The 14,513-nt window shown below is 33.4% G+C and overlaps 2 protein-coding genes across 3 annotated transcripts; one reads left to right on the forward strand and one right to left on the reverse strand.

The window, feature by feature from the left end:
- Positions 1-1,008: 1,008 nt before the first annotated feature.
- Positions 1,009-3,686, reverse strand: LOC114369641 (U3 small nucleolar ribonucleoprotein protein IMP3-like). The gene is made up of 5 exons (XM_028326874.1): positions 3,532-3,686; positions 2,987-3,129; positions 2,793-2,900; positions 1,945-2,019; positions 1,009-1,567 (listed from the first exon to the last, which is right to left on the reverse strand). Exons 2-5 carry the CDS (start codon positions 3,118-3,120, stop codon positions 1,336-1,338), a joined length of 549 nt encoding a protein of 182 aa, XP_028182675.1. The 5' UTR covers positions 3,121-3,129; positions 3,532-3,686; the 3' UTR covers positions 1,009-1,335.
- A 1,885-nt stretch (positions 3,687-5,571) lies between these two features.
- On the forward strand, positions 5,572-13,503 carry LOC114369852 (mitogen-activated protein kinase kinase kinase YODA-like). Of its 2 annotated transcripts, XM_028327119.1 has the most exons (13): positions 5,572-5,856; positions 5,979-6,146; positions 6,815-7,581; positions 7,683-8,387; positions 8,504-8,591; positions 8,735-8,797; positions 9,076-9,236; positions 9,341-9,416; positions 9,868-9,927; positions 10,019-10,126; positions 10,304-10,543; positions 12,113-12,204; positions 12,310-13,503. In XM_028327119.1, the coding sequence occupies exons 3-13, from the start codon at positions 7,028-7,030 to the stop codon at positions 12,824-12,826; spliced, it is 2,664 nt and encodes an 887-aa protein (XP_028182920.1). In that variant the 5' UTR covers positions 5,572-5,856; positions 5,979-6,146; positions 6,815-7,027; the 3' UTR covers positions 12,827-13,503. The 2 variants fall into 2 exon arrangements, with proteins under 2 accessions (XP_028182920.1, XP_028182919.1); XM_028327118.1 differs by lacking the exon at positions 5,979-6,146.
- Positions 13,504-14,513: the final 1,010 nt, after the last annotated feature.

The raw sequence follows: 14,513 nt of genomic DNA on the forward strand, positions 1-14,513 counted from the left end.
TAACTTTTAACTCACATAATTTATTAAATTAAAAACTATTTATTATTTTTTTACCTTTTAAGTTGTTTATATCTTTATCTTAATTTTGTTTATGTTTTTTATGTTAATATAATAATTTATTTTCATATAAAATAAAAATATCATGTTAGCGTTGAAATTGTTAATTCTTTAATCAAATATTGTCACAATTTAATTTCTTTTAAATGAATTTAATCATTATATACTTGCAAAGTTTTAGATTAAAATAAATTATTATTTTAAAAAAGTTTAATTTTCACAAAATAAAAGTTAATTTTTAAACAAAGATCTAATTAACCTAATATGACCCAACATGTTTATAATCCGATTGGATTGAATGTGTAAGAAAATTACACAAATCCAACCTAATCCAAAAAAAAAAAAATTGATCAAAGTGAATAACAAATTTAGGCAAATCTGATCATTCCAACTAGGAAACACTCCTAACATTTGATGTGATTTTTCACATCTTGGCTGAAGTATCCAAAGCCCTGTTCTTTTTTTTTTCTTTTCTTTTGAAATTAAAGCCCTGTTAGACGTGGTATACTGCATCCCCAAGTCATTTCCAAACATTGATTCTATCACTCCTATTGTGTGCACAACTTTTATACATGTGTAACAACTTTTACCTATATATACATTTTAAATCATAACTTGTAACAGAAACTGATCAAAGGAAACTAAACTAATTAGTTGTATCCAATTTAGACGCATCAACTAGTTAACTAAATGCATCAACTGAATTTAGAATCGGACATCTGTGTTTTGTGACACTTCTGTCGAGTTGGAATGTATATGTTTGGCATTCCTATAGCCTATAGGTTTGGTTAGTGTATCTGCAATTTGAGCAATGGAAGGAACAGGCAAAAGATGCAGAATATAAACTTGAACTGAATCACCGAGTGACAATGTAGCCTATCAGAAAAAAAATGTGACAATCTAAATAATAATTAAACTATTATTATGCTGTAGCAAGACCAAAAAGGCAGATCCATGCAAAGACAGGCTACCCTTTAAAAACCTTGTTACTGTCCCATCGCCAATCAACCACAATGGATCATCATTCACTTAAAATCCAAGCTGGGGCAGCTGTGATCCCTAAACAATTGATTGGAGAAATGAAGAATACATTTTAAACATTTAACATCACTATCATGATTCAGTAATTTCCAGGTTCATTACATCATATCACCTTCATCTGGTATGAATTTAAAATTAAAAATAACCCAAGCCTGTCTAAACTACACGCCTAAGGAAACAAACTCGTCCATGATTCATATATAGTAAACCACAATAAGCTGACATTTAGCTTTCCACTTAATTCATTAAATCATAGTCATCCAATTTGTCATTGTACTGAAGCACCTTTCTCTTTATTTTGGATGAATCCACCCATGTAACGAAGTCTTCCATGTTTCTAGTTACAAGGAAAGCTGGGTCTGTAACTGTCTCTGGACCAACTCGTATATGCCCTTGTTCAATGTACGTGACAGCTTCTTTCAAGTGCTCAGCAAATTTTAGTCGCACCAAAACAGTTGAGAGCCTACGCCTGCATGATGGAGAAAATCATTAATTTTAGGAACAAACAGGGCAATATAATGCAAGGACGTTGTACTAATATATTTTTTTGGCTACAATTGTACTAAGAAAATTTAGTATCATTAGAAGAAAGTTATAATCAACCCAGTAACTTTCCTAGATTATCATGTAACTGATCATATATCTGGGGTCATCAAGTTAAAATTATTTATTAAACTACATTTGAAAGTAGATCATTTGTTTTCTCTTTCTCTTGATATATATATATATATATATATATATATATATTCATTTGGATGCTCTAATGAGCAGAGCAAAGCGCAAACAAATAAAATTAATTACTCACTTTTAATTTAAAATAATAATCACAGCAAATGTTATTTTTACCTACAGAAGGATGACACAGTTAAGCGTTCGCAGAGTGTGATGCTTTGCCTGGTTGGAATCACACCCATGTTGTAGCTGTCACCCAAAAACAAGAAAAAGATGTGTTAAAATAATACTAGCAATTCATATCATTTATTTTTCTCCTCTCTGTTTCAGGCTAATACCAAGAAGAAATAAAAAGTGATCCCTGAATCAATACAATCTTTCTATTTGAGGCTGTAAGGCTAACTTATACTTCTCAAAATGGAGTTACATCCATTCAAGTATTTTATACCAACTTGAAATTTACATAGCAAACCTATGATCATCAAGCGAAAACCAAAAGCACCAGAGGGTCATTACAATTAGTGCACCAATTTTTATTATATTTAGATGGAAACTGATATACTGTGTTCAGTATTCTATTTGACTAATTTATCAATTGATGTTCTATCATATTTTGTTTGATCATGTGTATTTTCTACTTATAACATAAATGGTTAACAAAATCCATCCAACAACTTATATATAAAATTGCTACTTTGTTTATATTTGAGTTCAGGTAAACAATTCCACATCAACTACACCAATCCAGTTCAAATGAAATGGCTGAAACACAAATAGATTTGAGGAGTCTCAGAACAACATTGAAGTATAAATTGTTTCAAAGGCATAATAGAAAATGTAAATATGAAAATATAAGAGCTAGTATAATTACAAAAGAGGATATTCATTACTAATTATGAATTAACATAATTTCTCAAGGCATATATTTAAACTTTGCACCGCAATAGAACTATATGTCTAAATGGGCTCAATAAAATGTTTAAAAGTTCACATGATAAGGGAGTGAATAAAAATGAACTTACAGTTTCTCCAAAAGCTTATCAGTCATATCAACCCGAAAGGGATCCTTTGGGTCCATCTGTTTCAATATGTTTACTAACTTCTGAACCATATGGCATAAACCTGAATATCTATTCACATTTCCACCATCCCATAGTCAAAAAAATATAATCTAAAACACAGGAAATTGCATAGCATGAGAAGATATAAATAATACTTTTTGTAATCGTCCCGTCCAGTAACATGGTAGCGTTGCATAATGAGGTTCTCTCTGTGACCCCCTTCCCTCTTCCATTCCAAAAAATTAACCTTCTTCAAAAGCTTCTTTTCATGAAACTTAAGCTTCCTCATTGTTCTTCACTGTCATTCAAATACACACAACCAAATAATCAGTTTATTAAAGGTAGAAGAAGAATAACTGTTGAGTCCATCTATCAGAAGCACCATAAATAAATTGCTCAATCAAGTTCAAAACTTTTGACATGCAATGTGATCCCTTTTGTTACTGTGCAGCAAAGTACACAAAAAGAAGGGCTCGGAACAGGGAGGGGCATTGAACAAAGTTTATGAATTGCCCAAAAGAGAATGACAAAAGATGAAAGGCAACTTAGGTATTGTATCGGTGCATCATATAAAACTGAACGAAAAGTTTCTTCAAAGGGAAAAAAAAAACGGAAGAAGAAGAAGAAGCAGAAGAAGCGATTCAGCGAAGCAAGGAGACATTGAAAAAACGGGGGGAAAATGGTAAAAAAAAAAAAATACCAGTAAAATGTTTTCCTTGGTGGCTTGTCCCAGCTAACTTGCAGAGAGGCGACGAGAGACAGAGAGACTAGGGCTAAGAACGGCGACAGCGCCAAAGAGCAGCCACGAAGGAATTAATGTGTTTAGCGCATTTTTTTCCTTCTTTAAATAACACAATATCTCTCCATCCATCATTTAATCGAACACAATTTCTTGAACAATAATTATCTTACATCCCAATATCAATACTAATATTTGATTATTTTTATCTTATGTTATTTTAGTAAAACTATATTTTTAAGGAAAAATTATATTAAAATTTATAATATATAATATTCTTTTTTTTTTTTAACAAATTGTATCTCCAAATATGTATCCCCAAATTGACATGAAAGTGGGAGGGGGGATTTTTTTAATTTTCTTTTATTTCAGTTTCTTAAAAATAATTTTTATGAAATAAAAAATAATACACAGTTAATGCTATAAAATTTAAAATTAAACCTTTTGGGGCTAAATTTATTAACTTTTTTAACATTTTTTTTTCTTTTCAACTAAATAAGTAGAGAATTTGTTTTACTACTTTTTTGTTATTTTTATTTTTGTCCACTTAAACAACAATTTTTTTTTTTACTATATTACACTCTTATCTTTTCCGTTCCTTTTCTTTTCATTTATATTTCTCTTATAATTTTATCCGTTCTATTAATTTCTCTTTTATTTTACTTAATTCAAACCAAATATAACACTTGAGCTGCTCAAATATAAAATTATTTCGAAGTTTTGATTGCGTATTTATTGCAGTCTATTTTGGTGCGTACTAAAGTATCTTTTCAATCGATAATCAAACATTATCTTTTAAGTTAAAAAATTATTAAAGTGAATTTTATTTTTTTAAATAATTTTTTATATACATTATTATAATTATGATTTAAATACTGATCAATATATCTAAGAAGCTTAATTATTTATCATTTGTCATTTTTTTTTACTAACACATGGGTTAAGTCTTACGTTTAAAGATTATTCTAATAATGGTATCACTATCACCCTTCTCTTTTAAGCCGAAACTTTTTAATTTTATATATACTGGTGGCAACTCAAATCATAAAAGCATCAAAATTTTGGTTTAAAATATTAGCAACGTGCCAACTATCCCCTATTTACCTGGATGCCCGATGTTTGAACGTGTAAGGTGTTGTGCCACATTCCTTCACTACATTCCATAATTTGATTCCTCTCAAAAACAATTAACCAACCAAATTCATTGTATTTTATTTTCATTAGACCCAGCCAAAATAAATTATCATAAAAGAATTAGTATTTTTTGTATAAAAAAAAACTAAGAATACCACTTTTTCATATATTTGTAGATATAATTTCACGTAAGTCTTTTATTATCATTGCAATTCAAGTTTGATTCTTTCATTTTTATTTATTTATAAAATTTGATCTCTATTATTTTAATTATGCAATTTTAATCTATTAGTTATTTTGGTATCCAATATCTAGTAATGCAGTCGAATAGTAGTATCATGTTAGTTAATATGTTAAATTGCAAAATTAAAATATAAAAAAATAATTAAATTCCAATAACATGTTACCGGTGACATGTTGCGAGTTGTTAATTACTACGTAATTATTTAAATCATAAGTAATTTTATCTAATTATTTAATTAATTTTCAAACAAATCTTTTTAAGAAAGGTTGTCTCCAAACAAAGTGACTTTAGATATAAATTTAAATTTTTAACGTTAATTTCTATGTTTGGTAGGCAATTCTCATTGACATTATATTGGATCTTTATCTATATGTATCAATCCATGTTGACATTTAATTTTCATTAATAATAAGATAATTCAAATTACAATTAAACTTGTGTTATTAGTTTCTGTCAACGCAGTACTTCTCTTTTTCTCAAATGATATTTTTTCAAAAAGGAACAAATTAAAATTGTTAAAACTAATTACTACTTTTTTAAAAGGCGTGTGTAATTGGCAATTAATATTTATTAATTATAGCAACTACTAATTATTTGTAATTATTATTATGAAGAATCTAAGTAATCATCAGTTGTGAACACTGATTGAGACGGAGACCCCTTCTTTCACCCTCTCTTTCTCTCTCTCCTTCTCTACGCGATCTCTTTCACTTACTTTTAATTGCGAATATTTTCACCACAAATCACTTCAAAATCCTTCTCTGTTTGTTGCATTTTGAGTCACGGAGTCCTTTGGGGTTCTCTCTCTCTCGCGCCGAGCTCCGAACGCTTCAGGGAATTTCCTCACTCAGATTTGAGCTGAAAATTGCGCAGTGAGTTCACTTCAAATTCAGAGCTGATTAATTGAAGTAAGTCTCCGCCTTTTCGCCATTTTAGGGTACCCTTTTGCTGATTTCACTCGATGATCAACAAGTTGGTTGATTTACTGTTTCCTTTGCTCAATCATTTGCTAGTGGATCTTTGTTTTCAGGTGCTTGTTTTTAACAATGGATTGATAGTGCATCTTGGGATCCTGGAAATTATGGTGGAATTAGAGAGAGGGAATGTGAAAGTTTGAGTTTTTGTTCTTTTTTTCTCTCTGGGTATGTGGGGGAATCTGGGTATGGAGACACACAAAAAAAGTTATCATCATGGATAGGTTAGTTTTGATTGAGAGCTTGGTGTCAGTTGTTTTGACTATCTTGGTACAAATTTTGATGGTCAAAATAATTCCATTTAATTTTATCCTTGATTCCCCGTTCTTTTGGTTAGACTTGTGAGTTATAATATATGAATTTTGCTCTGAAGTTGGAAAATAAGGATATTTGAGCTGATGAAAAGCATCGAATGATCCTGCCTCTAAAGTTATTCAAGCCTTGCAAGTTTTATAATATACATTTACATACAAGACATTTATAAGTAATGACTAACGATGTCATGTTGTATTAATTTATTTATTTCCAGTAGTTTGGGGTTGGTCTTTTAACTACATGGCTTATAATCTTTATTGGGATTTGAGTTTGGAAACTGGGTACCAAGTATTAGCTGATGGAAAGGAGTTGTTTAATTTTTAATTCTTAGTTTATACTTTGTCATGTCAGATCAGGTGCTTGGGTTTCTTGTAAGTTAGTAGCTGTTGTATAAACTAAGAATCATGAATTGTTAGCTTCTTCTATCATTTTTAACTGTCTTGTGATAGACTTACTGATTGAGAATTGATATGTATGCATGTATTGAAGAATTTGGATACAATATATACATTTATTATGACTTAAAAAGTATATGCATATTTTACTGATTGGAAGTACTTGTTTTTCTCTCCTGCAGGTTTTTTGCAATAATAGTTCAATAACTGACTCCTGTCTCTAATTCTGAAGTTATTGCTTTTGCAATTTGTGATTCTCCCACTTTTAAAGGTTAATGGCTGCGTCATGGCTTTTGTAATTCTGTCTACTGATGTGAAATGATAGATTTTTGGAACTATTACTGGGATCCTTTTAAGAAACTTGCTTGCCACATCTTAATTTATAAAATACAAATATGCTTACATGGTGGGGGAAATCATCATCAAAAAAAACCAAGAAGAAAGCAAATAAGGAAAGTTTTTTTGACACACTGCACCGAAAACTCAGAATTTCATCTGAAGGTAAAGTAAACATTAGATCTGGAGGATCTCGTAGGCATTACAATGACACAATTTCAGAGAAGGGGGATCATTCTCCATCTGGATCAAGATCGCCTTCACCTTCCAAAGTGGCAAGGTGTCAAAGTTTTATTGATAGGCCTCATGCTCAGCCACTTCCACTTCCTGGTCTGCACCCTTCAAGTGTAGGCCGAGTAGATTCCGAAATTAGCATATCATCAAAATCAAGATTGGAAAAAGTCTCCAAGCCATCATTGTTTCTTCCACTTCCAACACCTGGATGCATACGTTGTAGGCCGAACCCTGCAGATTTGGATGGAGATATGGTCACTCCTTCAGTCTTTAGTGATTGCTCTGCTGACAGTGATGAGCCGGCAGACTCACACAATCGTAGTCCTCTAGCAACTGACTGTGAGACTGGGACTAGAACTGCTGCTGGCAGTCCTTCCAGGTAGCTTCCTCAAACTATAATGTGCTACCAGATTGTGATTGAATGTATTAGAAATTAGAAATATATATTTCCTTTACTCAAAAGTTGCCTTCTTTCTGAAGCTCGATGCTCAAGGATCAACCACCTACTGTTTCCCTACTGAATTCAACAGGAGTAAAGAAACCAGGAAATATTCTAAGTAATCATATGTCTTCTACTTCACCAAAACATAGGCCTTTACGCAACCATGTTCCAAATCTTCAGGTTCCTCCTCATGGTGCCTTCTATAGTACTCCTGATAGTTCCTTGTCAAGTCCATCAAGAAGTCCATTGAGAGCATTTGGCACAGATCAGGTGTTGAATTCTGCTTTTTTGGCTGGAAAGCCATATCCAGAGGTCAATTTTGTTGGGTCTGGGCATTGCTCTAGTCCAGGTTCAGGTCACAATTCTGGGTATAATTCAATGGGAGGGGACATGTCAGGACCGTTACTTTGGCAACCAAGCAGGGGTAGCCCTGAGTATTCTCCAGTACCTAGTCCCAGAATGACTAGCCCTGGTCCAAGCTCTAGAATTCAGAGTGGAGCAGTCACACCTATTCATCCCAAAGCCGGGGGAACACCCACAGAATCACAGACTCATCGTTTGCCTCTTCCTCCTTTGTCAGTTTCTAATTCCTCACCGTTCTCTCATTCAAATTCTGCAGCAACATCTCCATCTATGCCAAGAAGTCCAGCTAGAGCAGATAATCCAAGCTCTGGCTCACGTTGGAAGAAAGGGAAGCTGCTTGGCAGCGGCTCATTTGGACATGTCTATCTTGGTTTCAATAGGTATGTATTTTAGTTAAAATGTTCTTAATTTCACATTTATTCCTTCTTTTAATTTATCATTTCTATATATGGATCTTAATTAGAATTGCTTTGTTTAAAATGTTTGTCTCTTTTAGTGAAAGTGGCGAAATGTGTGCAGTGAAGGAGGTTACCCTGTTTTCAGATGATCCCAAGTCTATGGAAAGTGCTAAGCAATTTATGCAGGTAAATTGATTCCTTTCTAATCTAGTAAATTTCATGCAGATAAAGAATTCATTTTCTTTAGGTGCAATATTATAATTTTCTGGTTCTGATTTAGATTTAAATCTGACATTACTTTGAAAATCTAACTACAAAATTGCTGGCAGGAAATTCATTTATTAAGCCGTTTACAGCATCCAAATATCGTCCAGTATTATGGTTCTGAAACAGTAAGTTCTCTCCTCCACTTCCTGTTTACAAAACCATACTGACAATACATGTTAGCATTCAGATTCTGATGTTTTCCCTCCTGTGCGTGACGATGAGTTATTGTGAGCTATGTTCTGGAGTTTAGACTGTCATTTCTGGTGTATGCATCATATTCTAGGATTCTAGTTACAGAATATTTGTTTCTGGTGGTTTATCTGATAACATAGAAGTGGGAATTTCTCGACAGTATTTGTTTTTGTGGTTCCTTATAGAGGCTTCTGAATCGCCCCTTGAACAGGTTGATGACAAGCTTTACATATACCTTGAATATGTATCTGGAGGCTCCATACATAAACTTCTTCAAGAATATGGGCAATTTGGTGAACTAGTTATTCGTAGTTATACTCAACAGATTTTGTCAGGGCTTGCTTATTTGCATGCTAAAAATACTCTCCATAGGTAAACTAAGTCATCTATTCATGATTTCAATGTTTAAAACTTTAATTTATTGCTAAGTTCTGATGTAGTGATGTCTATCTCTGAAATACCTTTTATTTGTGAAGGGATATCAAAGGAGCAAATATACTGGTAGATCCAACTGGTCGGGTCAAGTTGGCAGACTTTGGCATGGCAAAACATGTAAGCTTAGAGATAATAACTATCCAGTGTCCATTATATCTGCATTTAGGCTAAATGAGTTAGATATGAACATTGGATTGGGATGCCTAGTGAAATTATGAGTCTGTTGGACTCCAGAAATAAACACATTGATTTCTGAATAAATTATAGAAATAACCTAGTTTTTAGGCTAGATTTGAGTACAATCATTAACAATGATGGTATGATTTCCTTGTAGACCACATTCCATATTGTAAAGAACTTTTAAGTCCCTGCTTCTACTAGTTAACACATGTAACTCCAACTTCAAAGACAGACACCATCAACAAAAGCATTGGATTCTTCTGTTTCTATTGAAGTAATTTTGAGATTGCATCTGGTTTATTGATTTTCTAATTCTAAATGATTTAATTAATCCAAAGGTTGCATAATTTGTCCTGTTTGCCCTACTTATACCCTACATAATTTGCAGATAACAGGGCAATCGTGTCTATTGTCATTCAAGGGAACCCCTTACTGGATGGCTCCTGAGGTTCTAATATTTTCTTTAAACCTTTTTTTTATATATATTTTGATTGCATCTTAGATCTGTGATTCAGTATCATTGCTTTCTGATGATTCAGGTTATAAAGAACTCTAATGGATGCAACCTTGCAGTGGATATATGGAGTCTTGGATGCACGGTTTTGGAAATGGCTACTACCAAACCTCCTTGGTTTCAGTATGAAGCGGTTAGTAACTTATGTCAATATATCAGAGCTTAAATTAATTTCTTTTATCCTTTTCTTTGATATGTATTTGAAGTATTTTATACGTACAAAGTGCTGATGATAATTTTATTATAAACATGACACCCTTGTAATTTATTTCTTCTTATGGGTTGATGTATCTGCGTGCTATTATAACAGGTTGCTGCCATGTTCAAGATTGGTAATAGCAAGGAACTCCCAACAATCCCTGATCATCTCTCAAATGAAGGAAAAGATTTTGTTAGGAAATGTCTTCAGCGTAACCCGTATGATCGCCCTTCAGCCTGTGAATTGTTGGACCACCCTTTTGTAAAAAATGCTGCACCTTTGGAAAGACCTATTCTGGCTCCTGAAGTGTTGGACCCTGTTTCTGGGATCATACAGGGAGCAAAAGCTCTGGTATGTAAAATATTTTCTAAATCCTAACATAAATTGTTTAAAACTCAATTTTATTTGTGTAGAATGTCCACATTAGCATTGGAGGGTAGCTTGTTTGTCTTTCATTGCATGTATGACGCTTATGTATCAAATCCCACTGCCTTGTTCGTCTACACATGATAGAACAAAATAGGAAGCATCTGCTCTGCCTCATGAAACTGTGATGTGAAATTTTTGTTCTTCATGCTTTCACGTTCCTTGTGATTGATTTAAATGTTTTTGGTGTGTATATTGTATAGGCTATTCATGCTTTTGGCAATACACGTACAATTTTTTATTCGGAGTCGAGCATATTGGGGTATTTGCAGGATCTATATCCTCACTCCCCTTTCCATGTATGTGATAGGACTGGATCATAATATAGAAAAGAAATGGAATGTTTATTGACAGAAACCTGTCTCTTGACCAGCATCTAAGATACTCCTGGTGTTTGAGAGACCTGGGCTCTCCCTCTCAATTCCATTCCCAAAACCAAAGATCCTGCCCCCATTCGCCCCTTTTCTCTTAGTTATACTCTCTTCACCTTTCATTTATGGATCTAACCCACTGATTGACAGTCCAGCTGTCAGACTAACTCTGGTTGTCTATTCATAACAGTTACTAACTGTTATTTCTGTTACTAAATGATTCAAGCCTCACTGAGGTTTCTAACAGTATGTTGCTATGGAAATTATTCTTGCATGAGGCAGCATGAATGGTGCAGAAGGGAAAGGCAGGGACAGTAGCTAGAGACATAATTTGAGTTAAGAGATAGTTGAACAACAGTTGGAACAGAATAAAGGTTCTAGGGTTTATAAATTGAATTCCCTTTCTGTCAGATCAGGCTAAAATTGTGATAGAGTCCAAGGGAATGAAGGATATCCACATCAGCAATTGGTTCACTCAACACAGAATGGAGTCAGACCTTTTCTGGTTTATACTAGGAGGAAGGGTAGAAAGGTCTTTGGCGGCTAAGGTTGTTAGCAAGGGGTGACGTGTCATAGAAAGAGAGCAATCCAGCGCTTTTGCTTGGAAGATATAAGGAGGGGAGAGAGACTGATATGGGGGGGGGGGGAGATTTTGGCTGTTAGCTAAGATTGGATAGAAAGTTGTATCAACCTTCTATAAGGGCTAGGCCTGTGTCAGATCTGAGGAATATATTTCCTTATCTGTAACCTTCAATCATTATCAAATAATAAAGCTCTCTTTATACTCACATTCTACTATCTCTATTAAAATCACTGTTATATTGAACTGCTGTATTTCTGGTACGTATAAAATTGTATGTTAAAGACTGAGTACATGGATGGAGTTCAGTTAAAGGGACTGTTGTAATCTTAAGAATTGTGGTAATGATTATTTTAATAGTAACATAAATTTTGTTTAGCATCTACATCTCTATATCGATGCAGGCTCTACAGTGTATCTGGTTTAAGTCTTTTCATGAACTAGCTGTCAAATGGAACTATTTATAGTTGCTTCTCATTTTATTTCTCCTTCTGTATCCTCTTGTTATTATAATACTATCATGCATCTTTGATAAATTTTCAGGCCGCTGGACAAGGAAAGAATCTTTCTAGCTTGGATTCAGATAGACTTTCTATTCATTCTTCTAGATTTTTGAAAACTAATCCTCGTGAAAGGTCTCTCATCTCTCTTTCTCACGCACACACACACACACCCCAAACATGCATGCAAGACTGCTGACTTAGTCAATGGTAATCTGAAATTATGTTATTAATCTCCAGTGAAATCCATATTCCAAGGAATATATCTTGCCCTGTTTCTCCCATTGGAAGCCCACTTTTGAGGTCAAGATCACCACAGCACAGGAATGGGAAAATGTCTCCTCCTATATCTAGCCCTCGGACTGCTTCTGGGGCGTCCACCCCTCTTGCTGGTGGCAGTGGTGCCATTCCATTTGGTAATCACTCTAAACAGCCAATTTACTTTCAAGAGGGTTTTGGAAGCATTCCCAAGTCCTCAAATGGTGTCTACATTAATGGCCATTCTCATCACGACTCGAGTGTTGACATTTTTCGAGGAATGCAAATAGGATCTCACATTCAACCAGAATTGGTTTCCAGTGAAAATGATGTTTTGGTTAATCAGTTTGCAAGGCATCCTCATGCAGAGCCATATGATTTTCAGTCAGTCTTGGCAGATCGTGTTGGCCGGCAGCTGCTGAGGGAACATGTTAAGATTAACCCATCCATTGATCTCAGTCCCAACTCGTCTTTGCTTAGCCGGCCAAACGGTTTATGACATCAAGATTTTTCCTTAAGTTTCTCATAGTACCTTTGGTTATGCAGATCTGTTCATTGTTCTATTTGCAAGAATATAACTATACAATAAGGAGCCAAAGCACAAGAGAATCGATGTAAATAAATTTGCATCTGAGAATAGGCTACATGGGGCACAAAAGTGCATTTTGCATGGCTTCTGCTCGGGCTTATGGAGTTCATTAATGTCTCAGCATTAAACTTTCTGACAATTTGTTCATATCAAGCAATCAACTAACAAATGCTCACTTGTTCGAAAAGAGGAACTTGTTGTATGTAACATATTTAAAGCATCAACGCATGAGGGGTTTCTCTCCTGCACTTAAGATACTAGAAATGACAGTTCGTGCAATGGCAAATGCATCTTCTGGAATCAGAACACCATATAGATGCCAGAGAAAGGGCTAAATTGATACAAAACTTAACTTGCATATTTTTCTTTTTTGGGAGGTTAGACATTGCTGTACAGTAGATGGGAAACTGTTTTGTGATTCTGCATTTACGAATGGGGAAGTCAAGGTTTTGTAGAGAGTCCATGCATGGTTTTTGGGCTCTGATGTATTGTTGTCAGTGTATACTCTACTACTGGGTCTGTTCTGTACATTATTATTCAACAGTAAAATGGAAGAAATCTGATCTTATGATCCTCATTAGATTATACATGGCTTTGGAACAAACATGCTTGGATGAGAAAAATTGGATGCTTTTAAAGCTCCACTGAATATATATTACTGGCCATCACTATCCCCTTTTGATTACATTCTTAACATTATAGTTGAAGTGCTTATAAAAAAAATATAATATATATTAAGCCATCAAGGTTACATGTATTTAATAGCATTGAACAAGATGGGTACTTAATTTGAACTCAGGTAAGAAAAGAAAGTTTTATTAAATCTTTTCCAAATTTGGAATAGTAAAAAATTACATAATTTTAATTTAGTCTTTAATTGATAATCGGTGTGAATATTAATGCTTAAAAGAGATCCTCTAAAAATAAAGGGTGAATAACTGAAAGTTAAATGTACCAAGTATGAAGTGCAGTGCGTGAGTAAGGGAGGAAATATGCACGTAATGTTCTCTTTATTTTCATTTTTAGTAAGTGTTTACAATGAAGAATGAGACACTAGGTGTATTTAGGGGGAGGGAAATGGAGAAGAGGAAAATAAAATAGAAATATCAAATTTTAGTGTTTATTTGGGAAAAGAAAGGTGATATTGTGGATTCCATGTATACTTTTTTTTACCTCCCTTACGAGCCATGAAAGTGGGGAAATATAAGTGTAAGACTTACTTTTTTTTGTTGTATTTTAAAAAAAAAATTAAAACATACAAATATTAAATAAATTTATGTTAAGAAAAAATAATATAGTAATTTTTTAAAGTTTTACGTTAAATTTAATTTATTAATTAGTGTAAAATGTTTTTTTTTCATATTTTTTATTTTCACTCGGTCTTATGCACAACCTTTAAAATAAAGAAAGAGCATTGTCATTTAAAACAAGTTTTCATGAAATTAAAGTCACCCATCAATTAATGTGAAGAGTAGTTTAAGAAAGCACTCAATTATCAATTTTATCATTTTATTTATTTAGAATGTTTAATTAGGTTATTTTATTTTTGAAATTTTTAATCAAATATTTTATTTTTTAAAATGCTTCAATGTGGTCT

The sequence above is a fragment of the Glycine soja genome, chromosome 10 (assembly GCF_004193775.1).
Source record: "Glycine soja cultivar W05 chromosome 10, ASM419377v2, whole genome shotgun sequence".
In the NCBI taxonomy this organism is placed as follows: domain Eukaryota; kingdom Viridiplantae; phylum Streptophyta; class Magnoliopsida; order Fabales; family Fabaceae; genus Glycine; species Glycine soja.

Bases quoted from the DNA above. Each gene is read 5' to 3' on its own strand.
- LOC114369852 (XM_028327119.1), top strand. From the start codon at position 7,028: ATGCTTACATGGTGGGGGAAATCATCATCAAAAAAAACCAAGAAGAAA. The intron at 7,582-7,682 runs GTAGCTTCCTCA...TTCTTTCTGAAG, and splicing joins GCTGCTGGCAGTCCTTCCAG to CTCGATGCTCAAGGATCAAC. The intron at 9,237-9,340 runs GTAAACTAAGTC...TTATTTGTGAAG, and splicing joins GCTAAAAATACTCTCCATAG to GGATATCAAAGGAGCAAATA.
- LOC114369641 (XM_028326874.1), bottom strand. From the start codon at position 3,120: ATGAGGAAGCTTAAGTTTCATGAAAAGAAGCTTTTGAAGAAGGTTAAT. The intron at 2,020-2,792 runs GTAAGTTCATTT...TTTGGGTGACAG, and splicing joins GATAAGCTTTTGGAGAAACT to CTACAACATGGGTGTGATTC. The intron at 1,568-1,944 runs GTAAAAATAACA...TCCATCATGCAG, and splicing joins ACTGTGTCATCCTTCTGTAG to GCGTAGGCTCTCAACTGTTT.